We start from the raw sequence: 24,577 nt of genomic DNA on the forward strand, positions 1-24,577 counted from the left end.
ACAAAGTGGGATTATTTTATTTACAGCAAGGTTTCCTCTAATCGTGTGGAAAAATGATTTAGATAGTTTTTACTTCTACTTTACACTAATTCATATTTATATAGAAAACTAAAAAAAATATTATGGAATTGGTGTTATCTTAGTAGTCTAGTTTCTGCTTACCTTTAAAGCCGCATTGTCACCACTTTACTTCCGGTCGATTACCTAACAATATCCGATGATCGATGATATTGATAGCAGTGTGTCTATTGGAAGTTTCTTTGAGGATGTGATTGATAATTTAGAGCGGATGGCCTGTTGAATATCTCGGATTCTAATAGGTTCTTTTGTCTTTTAACGGTTTTGTCGGACCTCCGGAAGTAAACTGGTGACAATGCGGCTTTAAGTAAAAATATTGACTATTCGCGATATGGTGATGGCGAGTTATGTGGAATTATAACTACAGAAAACATTGTGTAATCTGAATTGGGAGGCCTGTGGTCTATGACTGCACATGCGCAGAAGGTAGATACGTGGCAGGCGAAGAGAAGCAGTTGTCATCAGCTGTAAATATATTCACCAAAATAATGTAAACTCGGCATTCTTCACCCACAACTCGCCATTCGCCTGCTACACAAGATCCAGAGCTCTTTTATCTTTATTTATTTTGTACAAAAACTCTCGGAGTTTTCTCCAGACATGGGATTTCTGCCAAGGCAACAAGCTGTCATTGTTGGGATCGTTTTGTTTCTTTCTTTGTGTTTTCCTCCACAAGCTTTAGGTATGTACGGAAGATGTTTGTTGTAATTTACAAACTTAAGATTCTCTCCTATATATAAATGATCCCTATAATCGACCTCCCCTTGCTTGTGCGTGTTTTGTTCTTGTGCGTGCATCTATTGTCGTCTGTTTTTCGTTTCTGTTTGTATTGATATTATATTGATGTATCATGTTGTTTACCCATGCAATTTTCCGCTTGACCTAGCCGCTTAAGCTCGATTAGCTATGCTATTTCTTAATGCGGCTGGTGCCCAATTATAAAAATTATAATTATTTTTATCCTTTTCTTATTTAATAAGTAATATCTGTATAATAGAGGGTGCTAATAAAAAAAAAAAAAAAATATTGTTGTTTGCTTATGCTGCTGTTTGCTCTGTGAGTTTACAAATGCTTGTTTTCCAGCTCTTGACGAAGCTGGTAGTCCAGATAAGACCCCCAACAACGAAGAGGTCAGTTTATTAACTATTAGGAAATATTCTGTCATATATCGCCATACACATCACATAATTCATAGGCTATGGAATAATCAACCCCTCTGTGAATCCTTTGCTACAAATATAACTGATATATGCCAATATGAAAGTGCTATGGATATTCTAAATATTGATATAAGTATTGGATGCTCACATTCACATGAAATGACAGCTTTTTGTTGTTAAGACAATGTGAAACATAACCTTGGTCTCTCGTCATTAGGTAAGCAAGACCCAACCATGTCTTGTATGTATGTTGACACTGATAGAAGTGTGTTTTCAAGTGTTATACAAGGGCGCAGAGAGCTATTGATATAGTTTCAAGCTTGAATCTCTTAGTGGTTGCATTATGGTATCTCTGATGGTATAAACCATGTTCTAAGTGCCTCAAATTTAAAATTCTTTTAATTCTTTCGCGCCTAGATAGGGAATTTTCCGTATTTTGCCTCTTTGTCATTGGACAAAAAGACAAAAGGACTGCCTTATATGGAAACCTAACACATGAAATCGATAGAGCATGAAATTCTGCACGTTTCTCTCTTACAGCTCAAGTCAGTACAACGAATACCCTGGTTCCAGAGCCTCGTGCGTCTCTCTATTTAGTGGCCAGAGAGGTTGAGACGAGGCTCTGGCCTCTCGAAGCGCAATTTCGACTTCTGCTAGGTTCAGAATCCGAACTTGGTCGCTGATTGGCCAATTGATGTGTGGTCATAGAAACCAATAAATTCTGACAGTTTTCTATTGTATTTTCGCTTCAAGTTCAAAAGGTCAATACAGGTTTTTAATTCTAATTGTTCGCAATAACAAACATCTAAACGAACGAAATAGACAAGCGATAGATTATTTTGACTGTAATTTTAATAGTGCTCAGTTCGAATTAGTCACAAGATCTACCAGTATTAAAAATGTAAAGTTTGTTCAAGGGGAGTCTCTTTACAAATTAATCAAGCGGCGAGATGTCTTCTCTGTGCTGCCGACCGGCTACGGGAAATCGCTGATTATTCCCGGCGTTTGCTCTCGCCTCAACGATATTGGATTCAACTATCCCAAGCAAGCGATTGTACTGGTTATTTGCCTCTTGAGTTCTTTGATAGACTCGTTCCGAGGATAACTGCGAGCTTATTTTCTCCTCCTTGAAGCGCTTTCCCGAGAAAATGTCGTATTCCCCACCTCCAATGGGCATATTCTTGTCACTAACTCTACAGTAATGATCCCATGGGTTTTCAGATGAATGTTGTTGTTTTTAAATCGGATGTTCATGCGCTTTTCATACTCATAAATTCGATTCCCGAGCGAAGAGATGTTTACGTCCAAGGTAGCACCACGTGAAACTGACACATGCTAATCACAAAACGTTAACATGGAAGTGAGGCAGAAGTCGAAATAGCGCTTTGAGAGGCCAGAGCCTCGTCTCAACCTCGCTGGCCACTGAATAGAGAGACGCTTGAGGCTCTGGAACCAGGGTATACAACGAACCGTTCGTCATGAAATTTTTATCCAAAGTTAAAACTTTTTCGCGCGTTCGAAATCCATCCACGACCACGGACCTTGCCTTTAGATCATGGACTTGACTCATGATATTTTGGGTGATTTTGATAGCGATTTAAAAGAGTTTTACGGCCTGGGAGAGACAGATTCACAATCGGTAAACAACGATGGCCGTGGGCTAATTTCTAGCAGAAAAATGTCGGTATTTTGCAACCCAAAGACCAACTTTGGTACAGAACTGGTACTGCCATTGAGGAACAAGAAGCTACTCCATTCCTCGGACCGATGAATCATCCAAATAATGACTTTGAACTTATATTTTCATCATTCTGAATTGATTGAATTTCTTGTCAATCGAACAAACTTGTTTGAGGCACTTCTAAATGGCAAAAAGGAAACGAAGAGAAAGATTCTGAGTGGTTTGAGAGCAACAGCGAACGATGCAGGAACTAGCGGTGAATAAATTCAGCCACCATCTCGGTATTTTTGTAAGTACTCATTGCATCGGACTATTGCCAATATTTGAGTGAAAAAGACTTGTTTCTCGTCCAGTTGGACATTGCAAAACCAATAGCAGCAAATAATACTTTCTTGCAAGCCTATTTTGGCCGCATCTGAACAACAATGCAGAAAATTCTTCACAATACCATCTTGAATTTGTTCAATAGTCACCACTCGTTCCGCTCGATGATGTTGAGTTTTGTTCTCAACTGTCCATTGGAACTAACAAATGACGAGCATGCGGTTAAATTGCGCTTAATTCAAAAAAGTTTGTCTTTGCCTGCTTATAAAAATCGTTGCAATACAATATTCGGAAAACCAGTACTTTATTCCGATCAATAATTATGTGGGCAATATTTGTTCTTACTATGTCAGCCAATGAAATTCTAAGGAAAAAGAGAAAATCTATAAAAACTGAAGACCTGGTGTCATTTTGTGTGCGTCAGTCAAAAAAACTTGGGCATGAAAGGGTTAAGCATTTTAAATGGTGCTGAGGAACACAAGCTCATAGTAAGCTCACATAAGTCTAACATGTCAAACACAAGGCAAGAAACAGAAAGATACCTATCCTTGTAGACCAAGGACCAAACATGTTTCAACAGAGTTGAGGTCCCATACACTGACACACTAACATTCTGGGCCACCTGTGGTGAGAGGCCCAGTATACACTGGGCCACCTCTGGTGGAAGGCCCCATACACAGACACACTAACATCCTGGTTTACCTGTGGTGAGAGGCCCCATACACTGACACACTAACATCCTGGGTTACCTGTGGTGAGAGGCCCTGTATACACTTGGCCACCTGTGGTGAGAGGCCCCATACACTGACACACTAACATCATGGGTTACCTGTGGTGAGAGGCCCTGTATACACTTGGCCACATGTGGTGAGAGGCCCCATACACTGACACACTAACATCCTGGGTTACCTGTGGTGAGAGGCCCTGTATACACTTGGCCACCTGTGGTGAAAGGCCCCATATACTGGCACACTAACATCATGGGTTACCTGTGGTGAGAGACCCCAACTGACATGCTAATGTCACCGGACATTCCTAATAGATGCTGCCAGTGTCATGAAAGGAAGGCATAGTGCTCAGTCTGCCTATGGTTTGAATGCAGGAGTCTTGAATCACAAACACTTAGTTTACAATCATTTCTGTGTGTATTCATGAAACCCAGATGTTTTTAAGCAGTTATTACTATGAAAATATATTGAATCATTACATTATTTGAAAATATATTGAATCATTACATTATTTTATAATATATTGAATCATTACATTATTTTTTAATATATTGAATCATTACAATATTTTATAATATATTGAATCATTACATTATTCTTTAATATATTGAATCATTACATTATTTTTTAATATATTGAATCATTACATTATTTTTTAATATATTGAATCATTACATTATTTTTTAATATATTGAATCATTACATTATTTTATAATATATTGAATCATTACATTATTTTATAATATATTGAATCATTATTTTTTAATATATTGAATCATTACAATATTTTATAATATATTGAATCATTACATTATTTTTTAATATATTGAATCATTACATTATTTTTTAATATATTGAATCATTACATTATTTTATAATATATTGAATCATTACATCATTTTTTTAATATATTGAATCATTATTTTTTAATTTTCTGTTCATCAGGGTTCCCATAGTGAGCGTTCTACAGATGGACAAGAAATTAAAGATGAACATTCTGCACACTCCGAATCTATAATAAATGAAAATCCAAATCCTGATATCCAGGATTCAGACTTTAGTGTTGTTCATGAGAAAGAACTGCCACCAAATCCTCATGAACAAAGAGTTAAACATGTCGTGGATACCACACAGGCGTACCACCAAGATAATGACAAGGAAATTGATGAGGAGAATGAACAGGATCATAATACCAGACAAGCAGATTCTGCAGCCACAGGAAATCAGCACAATACTGAGGCAAACACAGACAATGGTAAAGATGACATTAATGAAGAGCTTTTTCCAAGTAGCTTTTCCCCTGTAGCTCCTAATATTGGGAGTTCATCTGGACAATTAGAACCAACTAGCCAATCTGATGGAAAGAAAGGCGATCCTTTGAGTGATGTAGAGTCAACCCAGAAAAAGAGAAAGAAAAAGAAATCAAAAAAAGGAAAGAAGAGAAAAAATCAAGAACACAGTGAAGAATATGATGACCACTATGATGGTGATGACAATTTTGACAATTATAATGATGATAAAGTTGGAGATGAAGTACAAGATGACTTTGACGACCCAATCAGAGAAGAGAGGGAGGCACAGAAACAGTACTGGGATGATGGTAGCCATGACGATGGAAGCAAGGATGAAGAGGAGGATGCTACTGTAAAGCCAAATCCTCCTCCACATCTTGATGAAGAGAAGATCAAACAACTCCATGATGAATTGAAAGAGGAAATTAAAAGCATGGGTAAGAAAACATGTTTGATTTGTGGACTATTTGTGCTGGGATCAAATCAGTTTGCACTCCTTAATCCATGTTTTGTAAACAGAATTGATTCATGGATCACATATAAAAGGCTAAGTCATGTACACAAGGCCATATGAGAGAAAACTACACAGCTTTGCAAACCTGAATTCCTTTTTTATTATGCCTTATTTGCTTTATTTAATTCCTATAAAGCACCTAAGATTACAGGTTCTAGGGTTCAGTTTTTTATGTAGGCCTATATTCCAATTTACTGTTTTCTTGTTTCTGGAAGCAAAAGACTCTGAAAAAGACCTGGAGGATGCCAAGAAGGATCTGAAAGAGGAGATAGAACAGATCAAAGGTAAATCAAGTATCAAATTGTCAACAATAACAATTATAATTATCTATTAGGAGATGATTTCCCTCCTGTCTTGTCCAAAGTGAGATTTAAATTCAGCAGATAGGACTGCTGCTTATTTCCCTGTTTACATACTGATTCATTAAAGTCATGTGTCTCATTTTGAAAAATTAAAATGTTTAATTGCCTTGTAATTCAACACTGTGGTGCTCACAAAATGCTCCCAACATCTTTGGTGATACAATGTTCTCTTATGTACAAAATGCTCCCAACATCTTTGGTGATACAATGTTCTCTTATGTACAAAATGCTCCCAACATCTTTGGTGATACAATGTTCTCTTATGTACAAAATGCTCCCAAAATCTTTGGTGATACAATGTTCTCTTATGTACAAAATGCTCCCAAAATCTTTGGTGATACAATGTTCTCTTATGTACAAAATGCTCCCAACATCTTTGGAGATACAATGTTCTCTTATGTATAAAATGTTTCCAACATCTTTGGCGATACAGTGTTCTCTTATGTACAAAATGCTTCCAACATCTTTGGTGTTACAATGTTCTCTTATCTATAGAAGAGAATGAGGCTTTGAAGAAAAAGAATAAAGGTTTGAAAGGTAGGCAGAATATAAAAACAGACTAGAGAATGTGTCTTCCTTCTCTGTAAATGAAATTGCCTCTGCCAGCTACCTTTTTGTTATCTTAGCTTTGTACCAAGTGTGTTAAAGCATCCATCTCCATAGGCTTATTAAAGGAAGCTTGCAATTATCAATTGAATTTGGTAAATGAATATCAAACTTTTAGACGTTTTTTTAGATATTTCTTCTCCCCATTTGTCTTCCACTCATGATTGCAAACAATAACAAAGTTGTTACTGGCTTTTCTAAGTATTGTTTGTCCCTTCTCAGAGGAAGTTGGCTATCTGCGGTATATGGAAGCAAAACAGCTGCTAAACAAAACAAAACCGAACTACAAAGAGTAAGTACAATAATTTTCCTAAATGTGCCTGTCAGTATAATACTTAGTGCCTGCACCTTACAACATTCTAATGTTGTATCTGTTGTAGAGCCTACAAAATCTTGGAGGAAGCAGCCTTTGTGCACAACTATACAAAGGCCCAAGAAATGGTGGCATTTTCATACCTGGTGCGTAGAACACATACTTATAGATTGACAACAAACATGAAGACTAAGCAAACATACTTATAGATAGACATAATGTAGACTATACCAATCTCAGTGCATTGTTATTGATACACTGAGAAGAGATAAAACTCTTGTAGGCTGATTGTGTTTTTTCTTCACAGTTTGGTGATCATCTCCCCAGAAATTTCAGCAAGGCTTATGAAGTACTCATAGATTTGGCCAACAAGGGCTCCCCAGCCGCCCAACAGGTGATGTCCTCTATCCAAGGAGTACATCATGATGTGGTGTAATGTTAACATTACTCTGTGGTTTGTAGGGTCTTGGGTTCATGTATGCCACAGGAATCCATGTGAACTCTAGTCAGGCTAAAGCACTGGTCTATTATACATTTGCTGCATTGGGTGGAGATGTCAAGGCCCAGATGTCGCTGGTGAGTGTCTCAGAGATGACCAAGAGATGCACGATGATGTGGATGACCATTGCGATGATGATGATGATGATAATACAATAGCCGGCTCTTTTGTAGTCTTTGCCAGCCTTTTTGTTTTTCTATTCCCCTCTCACATTTTGAGTATGCAAGGTTTTTATTTCACCAAAATCCACACAGCCAGCAAAATCTAGCAGATTTTAATGATGATTACTGTTATGATGATGATGATGATGATGATGATTTTGTAATGAAGATGATGGTGAAACCATAAAAAGATATATTACAATTACTAAAATCTTATTTTGAGTGACTAAAGTTAGAGCTCTGTAAATAGAATTTCAAAACTGGCCGCACACATGAGCCTAAATAAGATAACATGCTGCTGATTTACACATTATTCACACATGTTTGGGGTGGATTGAAATTATTTTTAGTCACCCTAACCTTATCCACACCTATAGGGCTACCGCTACTGGGCGGGTGTGGGTGTCCAAGTGGCTTGTGAGACAGCTCTGACGTATTACAGAAAAGTCTCAAACAAAGGTATTGCCATTCTGTTCAATTCTAAAAGACTGCTTTGGCTTATAGTTGATATTAATTAAATATTTTTTTCTAGTTGCTGAGGATGTGTCATTGAGTGGAGGACCAGCAGTCCATCGAGTGCGGCTACTGGATGAAGACGACCAGGTACTACCCCTTGTCGACCACACCCTAATATACCTCCCCCCCTCAAAAGTTACAAGTCACGCCCTGATATATCTTCCCCCTCTCAAAAGTTACAAGTCACACCCTGATATATCTTCCCCCCGCCTCAAAAGTTACAAGTCACACCCTGATATATCTTCCTCCCCTCAAAAGTACAAGTCACATTTTATTTACCTCATGATTCTAACAGGTAGGTAATAATATCTCCCTCTTGTTAATAGTACAAGCCGTACTTTTTATTTTCCTCATGGCTCTCTCTATCAAGGTGGCAATAATGTCTTACCTCACTATGAGCCATGCATTATTCACCTTTTGACCTTCTTCTCTCTATTCTCTCTACCAGGGTGGCAATAATGTCTTACCTCACTATGAGCCATGCATTCTCCTTTTGACCTTCTTCTCCCTATTCTCTCTACCAGGGTGGCAATAATGTCTTACCTTACTATGAGCCATGCATTATTCACCTTTTGACCTTCTCCCTATTCTCTCTATCAGGGTGGCAATAATGTCTTACCTTACTATGAGCCATGCATTATTCACCTTTTGACCTTCTTCTCCCTATTCTCTCTATCAGGGTGGCAATAATGCTGTTCTTGATGAGGACTTGATTCAGTATTATCAATTCCTTGCTGACAAGGGAGATGTTCAAGCACAGGTTTGTGAGAAATTTAGCACATTTAAACAGTATTTAAACTTCTCTTGGTGCATTGTCGCAAAACCCTGTGTTTGGCTTGTCTTTACTGTAACTATCACATTCTTATTGAACATTCTGGCTACAAAACCCCTTTTTGTAATCTCTCAGTATTTTTGTTATCTCTCACCATTTTAAATCCCTCAGCATTTTTCTTATTATTTTAGGTTGGGCTTGGTCAGCTGTATTTCCAAGGTGGGCGTGGTGTTGAGCTAGACCATCAGGTAATCAACAAAACCCTGTTCCTGGAATATCTAATACTGACAAAGAGGTTCCTTGAACATTTGATACTAGCCATGAGATTTAGCAAGATCAGGATTATCCCCTGTTCACGCCTCCATCAACCAAGTTACATATTTTATTAAATACAACTATAGGTTGATTAGAAGCTATCAAGGTGTAAATGTATGTTAACAGTTCAAGCCTTTTGATTAACAGAAGCCAAAAAAATATTTTGTTGATTGAAATTTAGTGAGTTTTGCAGATTACCCAAAATTGCAGTAATTTGATGTTCTATACATTTTTGGTTTGATTGCAGAGAGCTAACAGGTACTTCCAGCAAGCGGCTGAGGCAGGAAACTCGAATGCCATGGCATTCCTGGGCAAGATGTACTCTGAGGGCAGTGAGGTCGTCAAACAGGACAACAAGACTGCTTTCAAATGGTTCAAAAAGGCAGCAGACATGGTGAGCTCTCAGGCAGTGCAAAGTTCAAGTTATTCCATTAGAAATGGATAAAAAATGGGAAAACAAACAACGCTTGACCATAGCCACATCATGACCTCACAGCTAGTGCAAAGTTCAAGTGATTCAATGAGGAATGGATACTAAATGGGCAAATGACAATGTTTGGCAACAGCTACAGAAAGGGTCACCCACCCAACTTTGAAAACCCACCCAATAATTGAAAATTGTCAAATACTATTGTTTTTCCACAAGATACCTGGGTAAACAGTTTTACACGGCGGGGCGGGCTGCTTTATGACACTCAACGTCAAGTTTTAACCCTTTAATATCAAATGTTTCTAAACCTTGACTTATAACTAATTAACCCTTTGAATATCAAATGTTTTTTACATGGAAGATGAACACTTAATATTGGTTGTGTTTGCAGGGTAACCCTATTGGCCAGAGCGGTCTTGGACTCATGTATATGTTTGGAAAAGGTGTTGATAAGGTAGTCCCTATTATAAGATATGTGTTATGCATTGTGAATTGTACCCTGGCTTCCAAAGGCTGAGTATACACTTTTCCAAGCATGCTATGGGTTGGTCACTTTGCTCACTCAGAAAAAAAAACTCTCGCTTTTCTCGAAAAACTCTCGTAGCCTCTGGTTTCCAAGGTATATATGAATTGTGTTCTCTGTTTTCAAAGCTTTTTATCTGGTTTCCTTTTTTAATTTTTTTAGAATTACGAGAAGGCTTTCCAGTATTTCAAGATGGCTGCCGAGCAAGGATGGGTTGATGGGCATCTGCAGATTGGGACAATGTACTACCGTAAGTACTGGATAAAATGTTCTACCGTAAGTACTAGGTAAAATGTACTACCGTAAGTACTGGATAAAATGTTCTACCGTAAGTTCTGGATAAAATGTACTACCGTAAGTACTGGATAAAATGTACTACCGTAAGTACTGCATAAAATGTACTACCGTAAGTACTGGATAAAATGTTCTACCGTAAGTACTGGATAAAATGTTCTACCGTAAGTACTGGATAAAATGTACTACCGTAAGTACTGGATAAAATGTACTACCGTAAGTACTTGATAAAATGTTCTACCGTAAGTACTGGATAAAATGTACTACCGTAAGTACTGGATAAAATGTTCTACCGTAAGTACTGGGTAAAATGTACTACCGTAAGTACTGGATAAAATGTTCTACCGTAAGTACTGCATAAAATGTACTACCGTAAGTACTGCATAAAATCTACTACCGTAAGTACTGCATAAAATGTTCTACCGTAAGTACTGGATAAAATGTTCTACCGTAAGTACTGGATAAAATGTACTACCGTAAGTACTGGATAAAATGTACTACCGTAAGTACTTGATAAAATGTTCTACCGTAAGTACTGGATAAAATGTTCTACCGTAAGTACTGGATAAAATGTACTACCGTAAGTACTGGATAAAATGTTCTACCGTAAGTACTGGATAAAATGTTCTACCGTAAGTACTGGATAAAATGTTCTACCGTAAGTACTGGATAAAATGTTCTACCGTAAGTACTGAATAAAATGTTCTACCGTAAGTACTGGATAAAATGTTCTACCGTAAGTACTGGATAAAATGTACTACCGTAAGTACTGGATAAAATGTACTACCGTAAGTACTGGATAAAATGTACTACCGTAAGTACTGGATAAAATGTACTACCGTAAGTACTGGATAAAATGTACTACCGTAAGTACTGCATAAAATGTACTACCGTAAGTACTGCATAAAATGTTCTACTGTAAGTACTGCATAAATTGTACTACCATAAGTACTGCACAAAATGCTTTTTAAAGCAAACCATTGCACAGCACATACAAGCAGACAAGCAAACAATAACATGACACAAGCAAGATGAGAAGCAAAACACACAAACCTAGATGCTTAAATTTATGGGAAACTTACCACAACATTCTTTCCAGATGGTCTTGGTGTTCGAAGGGACTACAAGATGGCAATCAAATTCTTCAATCTTGCTTCCCAATCCGGTAATTTTCGATAGTATTAAAATCATTCTAATAAACAGATTGCTTATACTGAGAGATGTGGGTTGATTTAAGGTCATGTGCTTGCCTTCTACAATCTTGCTGTGATGCATGCCTCTGGCACAGGAATCATGAGATCATGCAACACTGCTACTGAGGTAAGGATGATGATGATGAGGCTAAGATTTTGATGATGATGACTGAGAGGATGAGGTTAAGCTGATGATAACAATGATGATAACAATGATGATGATGATGACGATGATAATGACGATGATAATGACAATGACGATGATGATGATTACAATGACGATGATGATGATTACAATGACGATGATGATGATGATGACGATGGTAATGATGACAATGACGATGATGATGACAATGATGATAATGATGACAATGATGATGATGATGATGATGATGACGATGATGATGATGATGATAATGACGATGATGATGACGATGATGATGATGATGATGACAATGACGATGGTGATGACAATGATGATGATTATGACAATGATGACGATGACGATGATGATGACAATGATGACGATGATGATGATGATGATGACAATGATGATGATGACAATGATGATGATGCTGATGATGACAATGACGATGATGATGACGATGATGATGATGATGATGATGATGACAATGATGATGATGATGGTGCTGGTGGTGGTAGTGGTGGTGGTCATCACCATGACGATGATTGTGGTGATGGCGATAGTGACCCATGATCTTATGCGTGTCATCACCATGATGACGATGATTGTAATATTGACTCATGCCCTTGCGTGTGTCATCAGCTGTTTAAAAATGTTGCCGAGCGTGGCCGTGTTGCGACAATGTTGATGGAAGCACACGAGGCGTATCGTGGTGGCCAAGTAGACACAGCTCTTCTCAAGTATGCCATGCTGGCAGAACTAGGCTATGAAGTGGCACAGAGCAACTTGGCCTACATCTTGGATCATGGTATTATTTTCGTGTGTTCTAAAATCAAAACTAAGTACAATAGTAGGAGGTTGCTGTTTACTAGAGCATGGGTGCCGTTGCAGCACAGTTTATGTGGAATCTGTAGACTTGTTGTATTGTCACATGTTTCATCCTTGGTTGAAGTACTGTGTAATCCTTTAGATTTAAGAATCTAGTAATTTAGTAACTCTGTATGTGTTCAGGTAGTTAAGTAACTTTGTATGTGTTCAGGTCTGTCAGCGGTCATTATCCAGAACGAGACATATCCACGTGCACTCATGTACTGGACACGTGCAGCTTCACAAGGTACTGCCACTATAATGTTTACCCCTTCCACCTCCCTCCAACTAGTCCTATACCCCCTGTAGTCACCCTTAACTGCTTCACCCCCCTGTATTCACCTTCACCTCCCCTATCACTCAAAATGCAAACTAAGATGCTCACTTGTACCCTCAACCCAACAGGACCAAAAGGCAACTGAATCATAAACAGCATTTATTATTAAATTTGCAGTAAAGAGCTAACAAAGGATTGGCTAATGATCTAATTGTCAGCAAAACTACTCGCTAAAGCATATCATTTCAGCCTTGTGTTGATTTATTTCGCAGATACCAATTTAGTTATTCCTGTATCAAACATACATTGACATCGCTTTAATCTTTAATACATATGCAGTGTGGTGTCTTTGGAACGTGCAATTTCAGGATCTTGAGGAGTGGTCAATCGTGTTGTGGTTGCTCACTTGTTCAGTTGAAAGGTTGTGGTCCTGGTAATCACTACTTCCTAAGGCAAATGAATAAGTCATTCTTGTATAATATTGTATCACAATTTTCACTAATTGGTATGAAAATGATGTGACTTGTATCCAGGTAACACACAGGCTCGGGTGAAGGTCGGTGATTATCATTACTATGGTTACGGCACCGAGGTGGATTACGAGCGGGCGGCGCTGCACTATCGATTGGCTTCTGAACAGCAACACAGTGCCCAGGCCATGTTCAACCTCGGCTACATGCATGAGAGAGGCCTAGGGATGAGACAGGTATGGTGCAAAGGCTTTTGGGGGTTGATACGTAGCTGGTTAAAGGGGCAGTGTCATGGCAATAGCTTTGTAATAGCTCCCCGGCCCAGACACAATGAATTTCAGTCAAATTCTAATATTGACTTATGAGCCTTTGGTACATGTGGGAGAATTAAATCCAAAGGAAATGACCACAAACTGTCAATAAACATAGTTTTTAATAAAATATTGCATAATATTTTAAGGAGGCATTGACAGCTTTAAGTTCAACTGTTTGTAGACAATTCAAAGCCTACAATAAATACTGACTTAAGATATGCACAGTACCATGACACTGCCCCTTTAAAGCTTCTGTTTGATTGGGCAAGAGAACAATACCCTTACACTCCCCTAAAACCTTGACACAAAAAGATAATAGGGAAAGAAGAACCCTTTTATAGAGCAAGATAATAGAGACAACAGTAACTACTATACATACTTACTACATACATACTGGGAAACTACCTTACATACTTACTAACATAAATACTTACTGCCTCAAGGGGAAGACAGGAGAATCAACACCAGGGTAATTTTTTTTTATGATGATCGCCTGAAAACAGGAGTATGTGGGGACTTATCAAGGGGAGCCAAACAAATTCTTAAGCCAAGTACCTGGTTATGATGACCAGTTACGTTATTGACCTTTGATTTTTTGTGTTATTTATTCCCTAGTTATATTGACTGGTTATGCTGATGGCTTGTTTATTGACTGGTTAATTAAGGTGACTGGTTATGGTGTTTATTGCCCAATTAGACGTTTATTGAGCAAGTGCTTTTGTCACTTAGGATATCCACTTAGCTAAACGCTTCTATGACATGGCAGCACAGACAAATCCTGATGCCCAGGTCCCTGTGGCACTAGCTCTAATCAAGCTGGCCGTGCTGTTCTTCTGGGAATGGGTACGAGAGGTAAGTCATGCAATTTCAAAAGAGGCGAGTAGCTAAACTCTCCCAGCCATAATGTTAAACTGGAAACGGTCTCTGTTGAGAAATAATTGCTAGGATTTTGAGTGGTTTTGACCCCGTTTTTTGTGGATCTTTTTCTTTGAGGTCTTTCCTTCTAGCAGGTCCCTCAGTTGCAGAGTGTGTCTAGGAGAGGGGGTTGATTGTGTTAGTAGGAGTTATTGTCTAGGCAGGGCAGGGCAGGGCAAGGGGGCCTTGGGGGATGGTTGGAGCACTTGACATTTTTGTTGTTTGCTGGTTCCATTGCTAATTCATTGCGATAAACCGATAAATAAAATTTTAAAATAAAATGTCCCTTAGAATAAGTATAAAGTATATGGTTTCTGTGAGTTTATCATCATTGACACATGTATGGCTTTTTATAGAACTACGCTTTCTGGACAAAGCTGGATGCTTCATCATCATTCACATTGTCACACGAGCATTTGGACATTTACGTGATGACCTTCCTAGCACTGGTGTTTGGTATTATTATGCTCCTACGCAGACGATAGAGACGACCAGTCAGATGGCGGCGGCAGATAGTGTACACAAGATGGCAGCATTTAATGAACACAGGATGTAGAGACCTGTTTGTGGATTCAAACAAAACACAATTCCAGACCAGTACCAATGAAGCTTTTACTCAAATCGCTATTTTTAGTGATTTGAGTTTCCTCAGATCACTGTAATACGCTTCCAAAGCTTTTATATGGTTAGCGTATTTGCAAAACGATTTAACTTCATGGTTTTATAAAAGAGATGCACACTAAGATTTTGAACCTTTGAACCTGAGGCCCAATGTACACAAAACAACATGCATCAGGCAGCTCTGAAATAGAAAGCACTCTAAGATAGACCTTTGAACCTGAGGCCCACTGTACACAAAACAACATGCATCAGGCAGCTCTGAAATAGATTGTAAAAATAAAAAAAACACTGCATGTTCATTTTGAAGAGTATTTGAAATAAAAATAAAAGATTTTTACCACTTCTGTACTATTCTGTAAAAGCTCTATTTCTTCAGCATACAAGGTTTTTCTTGTATTTTACAACACTAGGTATATCATTTTCTTTTATTTATTTATTTGAATACAAATCTTAAGACTTTTTGCCTATGATATCTTTGACTGCACATCCCTCTTGGCAAATCCTGCAACCGCTTCAAGATTTTTAATAGAGATTTCAAAACCCTGTCTTGCTTTGAACCCAAACATAAATAACTTGACAATTTTACTCAGCAAAAGCAGCTATAGTGAGCCACCATATTCACTACGGGTAAATATAAGAAACTCCCTTGGCTCTATTCTCCAGAGAAATAAAGGCCTCTGACTAGATTTAATAATCTATCCCTTAAGGCAGGTGCCTAAGAATTCGCTGCAAGAATAAAAATTCACTAATGTTCACAAGAAGAGAAAATCTCCAGCCTAAATTAAATTATGTATTTTCTCCTTGCTTTTTTAAGCTTCTTTTCATTGTTTATAAATCTCCTATCTTTCTTGAGCTGTGTTCTCATTTTTATCAAGAACTCTCCTAGCTTTCTTGGGCTTCTCTCCCTTGTTTATATCTCTCCTAGCTTTCTTGAGCTGTCTCTTCATTGTCTGCTAGCAAAGCGGCAATCATACTGTTGAGAAAATATCACACCATAGATGACAGCCTTAGTCCCCAATTCCAAATGAGTAGGGGGGTGGGGGGCTATGACTCAAAAGTTTTAATTATAAGGAAATGACAAGAAGGGGGATGTCTGTGTGTATTGTGCCATCCACAAATCATTTCAATGCCTGTTACAGCCCTAAAGTCTGCACCTGGTTGTTGCCAAGCCAACCATAGCCACAGTTTGACGCAAAAAAAAAATAATGTAATTTCTTAGTGAAAGTCAATGCCATTCAAATCTCTGTATTGTTTTTTTAATGAATTCTTCAAAATTATGGTTGTGGGTAAGAAAGGATAATGGTTGGATAATTGTTAATAATGGCTATTTGTACTAACCTGTATAAGTAAAGGAAAAAGAATACCAAATGAAATCCCATCTTGACCATAGACTCCTTGAGGAATCCCTTTAGTTGGCTTCTATTGTGTATCTCAGCAGGATCGTACAGACCAAGATTACCCACTGGCTTGTTTATATATCTGAAGAGAGAACACTGATTAATGTTTATTATCTAAAGAGAGGAAATTGATTAATATTTATTAACTAAAGAGGGAAAACTGATTACTATGATGATGATGATGATTATCAATTACTATTAAACTGATGAATGGTTGGGAAAACACCAGGCCCATAGGCTGTGTGGGTGTGGGAGAACCCTTAATGCCACCTATTTTGTGTTTTTTTATGTTTTTTAGATGTCAGAGAGTGGAGAAAGAGGGGGGAGGGGGGGCTGGGGCAAAGTTCTAGTAAGATGGTGTCATCATTCATTAGTAAAAAAAGGCCAGCTTTTGATTACCTATATATAAACCACTAATAATTACCTATAAATATGCCATCCCATAAGAGGAGCATTAAGTACAAAAAAAATCCACTGATAATGGAAAAGTAGTAAGACGGTCAGCATTCCATGTGCAATAAGCTCTGGAAGTACAAACTGAAAAATAGGATAATTAACATTTTGCCTCAAGATATGAAAATTAAAATAAATGAGTTAATGATAACAGGACAAACACATATGTGAATCAATTAATAGCTTGGTATTAATGATTTGAGTAGGGAAAAACAGTCTGGAATCATCTTCCATCTTGTTGCTTAGAGATGAAAATAAACACATCATTTTTCAATGTAAGGATTAAATTAATGATTTATCATAAGGTAAAAACAGTCTGGAATCATCTTCCATCATGTTGCTTAGAGAAGAAAATAAACGCATCATTTTTCAATGTAAGGATTAAATTAATGATTTATCATAAGGTAAATGCGTGTTGGGTGTGCTATGAAATTATATAAACATCAGGGTCTCTTCTTAAATGTACCCAATTCAATCGTCGACAGCATGTTCTAGCATTTATGTAATCACATTCAAGATCAGATAAGTTGATTATCTGGTATGTAAGTTAAGGATGGTTCAGGGACATCTAAATACTAATTCTGAAAAACCATTTCCCTTGTTTCTGCTAACCTCAACAAACCAATTGTTATCTCAAGGGTAACCTAAGTTAATAAATAAACATGCAACTTAATTCCAATTAACTTATAGATAAGTATAGTATCAATAATAAATGTCTTATAAAAGGCAACAAATTTATCCTTCATGACCGAAATAAGTAGTAAAAGGTGTTTTAAATTTTGAGAAACTTTCAAAATGACTTCCAATCAACAATGAATGATTGACATCTCTGTGACAACTGATTCATTCCATGACAGCAGTACAAGCACTAATGTCCCACAAACAACAAACAATCCTCCGATCACGTTACCGTACGATACAAATCTTTCTTTTCGATACAAATCTTTTTGTGCTTGGGAACCGAACACATAAGAAGTTTATAGAAATGTGAAAAAATCTGTCATCATCAAACACCATCAAACAAGCGATGAAACCCATTCGACCAATTCTACCAAATCAAAAAACATCGCCGTTTTACGAACAAATTTCCGATAGCTGAGAAAACTAAATATTTGAACTATGAGCAGTAAAGGATACAAAAAATACTGTGAGGAATAGTAATGCGGCTCCATCCAGCAGAGCAAATATGTAGAGAACGGCCACCGACATGTTAGATTCACATGAACTGGTGACACGCAGAAAGACGATTACACGGGTAGCCTGTGCCCTCTAAGGCTGCGCGAGTCAGAACCGTACTTATGATTAAATTTCGGGGCGAACACAGGGGGGGTGGATTGGGTAAATTGGGTGAGTAAAAAAAAATCAAGCCACTTTGAAAAAAAAAATTCCCAATTTTGCGCCGGTTGCCGACAAAACAACGTCTGAGAGAAGGCAGGTATTGACGCGACAAATCCAATACAGGATAAAAAGCCCTGGGACGGAAAATGCGTTCGTGCCTAGTCTTTTTGATTGAATGTTTACGCGGTAGACTCGTTTCGGTGTTGATATAACGAACGTTTGATCGAGGAGCCGAGTGTTTTTGTCGACATGGCGACCACTCATGGAATAACAGCTGTAAAAAACCTCTGCTATACAGCGCCCAGAAAACCTAAAAGTAAAATACCAGCTACAGAAAATGAGAGGATACATAGAACTTTAGATCTGGATGTTTCTGAAGGTGATGGGAACGCTAGCTCTGGTCGAAAAATTCGGTCTTCCAACAGTGGTGGTTCGAAAATACAAACACCGAAGTCGATACGAGATTCTTTGAAACAACTTCAGACAGCGGACCAGGCGGATTTTTATAAGCATCTCGTAGCTCTTAAAAAGGAGCAAAAAAGGACACTAAAGACAGTGGAAAAGATGTATTATTCAGAGCTAGAGAAGCAGAGATCTGGGTTTGATTTAGATGAAAACACTAGAATAAGTCTCGATTACGAGCCACAGCTAGACATACCACACCACGAATCGTTTGATCCTTTTGAGAAGGGATATAAAGATGAGTATATAGAAGGAACACAGCAGCCGAGATCCCCGGTCAGGGACTTTTTACGGGATATGTCTTCAAGAGAGCCAACCTATAATCGGGAGATAGATGATATTGGTGAGTACATTTCATCCATTCTATTGAATAATGATTGAACTATTATTTTCAAATTAAATTTATTAGCATATCCAAAACTTTTTAACATTTGAGGGGCTATGCCACAGGAGTGAAGAAAAAGTGTCACAAGTTGGGTCCCCCCTTGCGTTGGTTATGTTGTAGGATGTTGCCAGTGTTTATAAGGACAGGTTCAAAAGTGTTTACAGGAGCCTTGACTTTTGAATGGCTTCTACTATCCCCTTACAATGATTGTGGAATGATTTGTAAAAACTGCTTCAGTTCTCTTTAGCAACATTTTTAAAAAGTGCATACTCTTGGATTTATAAATCAATGTTATCATATGAGCAGATTTAAAAGAAAATAGAGGCAATTTGTAGATACCAATTTAGGCCACTTTGCCGGCTCAAGACTAAAACTGAACTGGAGTCATAAGCTACATGCTAGTTCCATAATCTAACTTTACAATTAGGGAAGAAAGAAAAATAGAAATCAGAGCAGGGCATAAGAGCTTCCCTGTATGTAAAAAACACAAATAGCGGAGAAGTAGATGGAGAAGAAAAAGAAGCTGTTCCATCTATCCTTTTCTGCCTTGTTCTTTTCCTGATTCTTAATCATGTGTAAAGCACCTTACTGCTCCTCTCTCCCTCCCTCCATTTCAACTTCTTTTTTAAACAAATATAGGCCTCCATTAAGTCTGTTTATTGTCTAAATTAGTTGAGAGTAGCCTTATTTAGCTGGTATGTATCATTGGCATTGTATCATTGGCATTGTAGCATTGGCCTCCAGGTGATGGGTGAGAAAAGGCTTTCACAAGGGAGGGTGAGGGGGAGGGGCTATCACAAGGGTGGGTGAGGGGGGAGGCTGTCACAAGGGCGGGTGAGGGGGAGGCTCTCACAAGGGTGGGTGAGGGGGAGGGCTCTCACAAGGGTGGGTGAGGGGGAGGGCTTTCACAAGGGCGGGTGAGGGGGAGGGCTCTCACAAGGGTGGGTGAGGGGGAGGCTATCACAAGGGCGGGTGAGGGGAAGGCTCTCACAAGGGTGGGTGAGGAGGAGGGCTATCACAAGGGTGGGTGAGGGGGAGGGCTCTCACAAGGGTGGGTGAGGAGGAGGGCTATCACAAGGGTGGGTGAGGGGGAGGGCTATCACAAGGGTGGGAGAGGGGGAGGGCTATCACCAGGGTGGGTGAGGGGGAGGGCTCTCACAAGGGTGGGTGAGGGGAAGGCTTTCACAAGGCTGGGTGAGGGGGGGCTCTCACAAGGGTGGGTGAGGGGGAGGGCTCTCACAAGGCTGGGTGAGGAGAAGGGCTCTCACAAGGGTGGGTGAGGGGAAGGCTCTCACAAGGGTGGGTGAGGGGGAAGGCTCTCACAAGGCTGGGTGAGGGGGAGGGCTCTCACAAGGCTGGGTGAGGGGAAGGCTTTCACAAGGCTGGGTGAGGGGAAGGCTTTCACAAGGGCGGGTGAAGGGGAGGGCTCTCACAAGGGTGGGTGAGGGGGAGGGTGATTTGAGCTTGTGGCAAAGAGAGGATTTGGCCTCCATCTAAAAACAAACCTTTACACTATAGTTAAACCAGGCAATACCACCCAAGGAAATTCTATGAATTGGCTTGTAACAAAAAGGCATATTAGCATAGCTTTTCCCCAGGAACAATAGCTTGATTGATAGCAGCTTGATTATTATATAAGTATTTAGCTTTTTTCTACATCCACTTAATGGAAACCTTTTGTGAATTACAGCGCAACCAAGAACACCGGAAATATGTATCGAATGTTTGTTCTCACCAATTACTTGCAAAATATTCAAACAGTCAACTAGAAACATGTCTCAACAAGTCTCAGTGTCTGAATTCTCGCGTCTGATTCGTCAGAAGACGATAAACATTCCACACATATTTTAGGTGTTCACGGTTTTCCTGGTTGCGCTGTAAATCGTATAAATAAAAGCTTTTATACTTCATCTACCAATATAAATCAAAGATATTGCTAAGGCTTCCCGATATCAATCGATGGAAATGGATATTATTCTATACTTTTCTACGGTGACGAAATGGCAGCTGACGGGGGCACTTTAATGTTTGTTTTGTGCCGTCACACTAGTTACAGGTTTTATCTGGTGTAATAATTTTTTTATCCCTTCCAGGCCAGCAAGCAGAGGACAAGGAAAACCTCCGACGTTCCTATGGTGACATGAGTGACAATGACAGTTGGCATGGTGATGAGGTAGAGGATGTGCCTCGAAAGCGCACTCTCAGTAGTGAGGGACGGGTCCTGTACAAGGAGATGTTCCCCCGCAGGTCTGCAGCACTGGATGTCGTAGAAGACATGTGGAAAGACTTCTCCGTCTACGACTACCCGAGAGATCGAGAAGACAGCCCTCAGAAGCCAACACAAGAGAAGGACACGTGGTCTCCTTGCATTACGATACCTAACCCCTTCTCGATGACGATAAGAGAAGCTAAGAAGACCGCCAAGCAGAAGACAAGGTCACAGCGGATTCTCGAGGAGGAGTTGAGGGCGAAGAAGGCCCAGGAAGAGGCTGAGATCAGGAAGAAGTTCAGAGCACAACCTGTACCCGCAACAACCTTCCTGCCACTTCACGACGAGCTGATGCGGCAAGAAGAGCTACGAAGGCACGAGGTACGCGAGATGAGCAAGGCTATCCTCAAATCCACAGAGAAACCCTTCAGTTTTATGAAGAGAGAAGAGGAGAAGAAGCGAATGTGGCGCTCCAAGTCTCTCAGTAGCTTGAATGACCTGACACCTAAGAAAGAGAAGAAGACGTTTCGGGCGAACCCATTCCCAGCCAAATTATTTGACTTAACATTGAAAGATAAGCTGGCGGAACAAGAGGAGTATCGAACCATCAAGAACCGCATGCGCTCAGAGGAGATGCTGGCGAGCTCCAGGCTACCTATGAACATGGAGTCACGCGGGAGACACTACAACATCGGCAAGCTGCGTAGTAAACAGCAAAAGGAAAAAGAAAAGAAAGCTTTCATGACAAAGGAACACACGTTTAGACCCAACATTAACCCCGATGTGCCAGATTTCGACGAGCTTCAGAGGCAATTTGAAAAAGAAATGAGAAGGAAAAAGAGAGAAAAAGAGCCGACCGTGGTGGAACCATTTCAGCTCCGCACGGCTCATCTCTCCGCGGCGCGTCTATCAAAGTCGACCCAGTCTCTAGACCGGGGGCTACGGGGGTCAAGGTCACAGAGCAGAGAGCGCCCCTCCAGTGCTAGGGCACGTGACAGACCACGTGAGAGATCACGCGACAGTTGCTCAAGTGCCAGGTCCAGTAGCCGTGAAAGGCCACTTAGCGCAATGCTGTCGTCCTCGTGGGACACTCTGCCTTTCGGGACGACGGAGGCGACGCGCATGCGTGAAGGTCGGATCCGTGAGAGTCTAAAAGAGAGGCGCGCCCGCGAACAAGCAGAACTAAAGGAAGAGCTGCAGAGGCAAAAAAAACTAAAGAGCATGCGCCCACATGTCGCACGAAAAGTTATGGCGAACGACTCAAGCTGGCAGCTGAAGAAGACCTCGGACGTCAAGATAAAGAGCTTCAGGTAACCAATGGCAACATGGCACGTGATTAACACGTATTATCTAGCGAGTGACACGTGCTTTTTTGCTGGCTTATTTTTTGAAGATTTCATAAGGGTTGTGGCATGTGGCTCCATGGTCAACACCCTGGTCACGTGATCAACACCCTGGTGTCGCATCCATGGGTTCCATACACGCACATGTAGATATACCCCTATCGTTTGTATAATATCACGCTCAGTTCATATTTATTGGTTTCCAGGGAAGCGGACCGTGCCAGACGGGAAGAGTACGAGCAAGAACTTCGAGACATGCAGTCACGTGTTAGTCAACGCCCTCTTCTGTTCGAACGACAGTCTCAGCTGAACGCGAAGAGAACCGCTGAACGAAAATACGAGGACATTCTTCGGAACGCGGGTGTCAGTGACGAGCTCGTCAGGAGCCTGGTGACTAAGGATGGGGATATCGTCGATGCGGAATCGGAAGACGACGAAAGAGACGATGATTATGACGTCACGAACACGTGGTCAAGGCGCTCCTCGGCCCAGGACACACAGTCTAAAGTGACATCAAATCATGAAACTTCCTATAATGAAGATGAAAGTGACGTAGAGGAAGATTTAGAAGATTCGTGACGACAAAGCAAATAACGGGGGTTAGGGTGGGGTGGGTTGGGATGATACAGTGGAACCTGGATTTTACGATACTGAATTTTACGATAATCTCGATTTCACGATGGCGTTTTTTCCCGGCGGAAAAACAGTAAAATGTAAAAGAAATTACCCCGATCTATATTGGATACAACAATATTCTCGATTTCACGATGCCAAATTTGTTCTCCCAAGCGTAATTTTGACCTCGATGCAACGATATTACTGTATCTGTACATCAACAAAGAAAAAAAATACACCACACACGTACATTACAGTTTATCGAGTTTTTTTTTTTCTTGAGAGATCTTGTTAAGACAGATTACAGTCTTACAGAGAGTAACCGAACAGTCTAAAATACTAAGAGTACTCAGAGTACAGTTACAATATTATTACTTTGTAAAGGTTTATTATTAACCCGACCTCGCTACAACGATGTTTTCAATGGAGTTTTCTTTATATCGCAAAATCGAGGACCTCTTTGCAACGATACCTCGATTTTGCGATACATTTTCTTTCTCCCGAGGCATATCGTAAAATCCAGGTTCCACTGTATCTACTTTTTCCAGCACGCATAAATCAGCGGTTAGTTGTATCTTTACTTTTTTTTTCTAGCAATAAAGTATGATGGTTATAAATGAAGTAGAGTTTTTGCTAGAAAGTTGATTTCCTATTCAAAAGTGCAAACATGGAATATAGAAATAAATAAGAATTATCACACTGCATATTGATATCTTTTGGGTGTTCTACTGGCCGGAGTACTCTTTTGTGTATGATATTGTATCGTTACCCTTTCGTTATGATGGATAACTTGTTCGGTGATCCAACGGCACTTATTCGGTGGTTCAGCGGTACTCGGTGATTCCTATTACCTCAGTGATCGTACCCTCGCCTAAAATACTCCTCTCCTCCGAGAGGGACTGTACTTTGGAAAGTAAGTGACAAAAAGGGAAATGACTACCCGCCACAAAATATCAAATGTTTAACTTGTTTTGTTATGGCTCTGGGAGGATATTTACTTCCCGT

The 24,577-nt window shown here is 39.6% G+C and overlaps 3 protein-coding genes across 3 annotated transcripts; 2 read left to right on the forward strand and 1 right to left on the reverse strand.

The window, feature by feature from the left end:
- The first annotated feature begins 480 nt into the window (after positions 1-480).
- On the forward strand, positions 481-15,707 carry LOC5511931 (protein sel-1 homolog 1). Its single transcript, XM_048730744.1, has 23 exons — positions 481-760; positions 1,162-1,208; positions 4,917-5,700; positions 5,993-6,061; positions 6,635-6,676; positions 6,968-7,037; positions 7,126-7,204; positions 7,366-7,452; positions 7,521-7,634; positions 8,096-8,177; positions 8,251-8,321; positions 8,914-8,994; positions 9,198-9,254; positions 9,569-9,715; positions 10,143-10,205; positions 10,437-10,524; positions 11,668-11,733; positions 11,806-11,888; positions 12,549-12,714; positions 12,946-13,020; positions 13,584-13,756; positions 14,564-14,686; positions 15,106-15,707. Exons 1-23 carry the CDS (start codon positions 679-681, stop codon positions 15,232-15,234), a joined length of 2,778 nt encoding a protein of 925 aa, XP_048586701.1. The 5' UTR covers positions 481-678; the 3' UTR covers positions 15,235-15,707.
- Positions 15,708-15,783: 76 nt separating this feature from the next.
- On the reverse strand, positions 15,784-18,491 carry LOC5511916 (protein cornichon homolog 4). The gene is made up of 5 exons (XM_001632274.3): positions 18,358-18,491; positions 17,687-17,755; positions 17,192-17,304; positions 16,709-16,849; positions 15,784-16,343 (listed from the first exon to the last, which is right to left on the reverse strand). The coding sequence occupies exons 1-5, from the start codon at positions 18,427-18,429 to the stop codon at positions 16,292-16,294; spliced, it is 447 nt and encodes a 148-aa protein (XP_001632324.1). The 5' UTR covers positions 18,430-18,491; the 3' UTR covers positions 15,784-16,291.
- A 264-nt stretch (positions 18,492-18,755) lies between these two features.
- Positions 18,756-24,276, forward strand: LOC5511915 (protein FAM161B). Its single transcript, XM_032381348.2, has 3 exons — positions 18,756-19,363; positions 21,499-22,924; positions 23,164-24,276. Exons 1-3 carry the CDS (start codon positions 18,808-18,810, stop codon positions 23,534-23,536), a joined length of 2,355 nt encoding a protein of 784 aa, XP_032237239.2. The 5' UTR covers positions 18,756-18,807; the 3' UTR covers positions 23,537-24,276.
- Positions 24,277-24,577: the final 301 nt, after the last annotated feature.

Source organism: Nematostella vectensis, chromosome 7, assembly GCF_932526225.1.
Source record: "Nematostella vectensis chromosome 7, jaNemVect1.1, whole genome shotgun sequence".
Lineage (NCBI taxonomy): Eukaryota > Metazoa > Cnidaria > Anthozoa > Actiniaria > Edwardsiidae > Nematostella > Nematostella vectensis.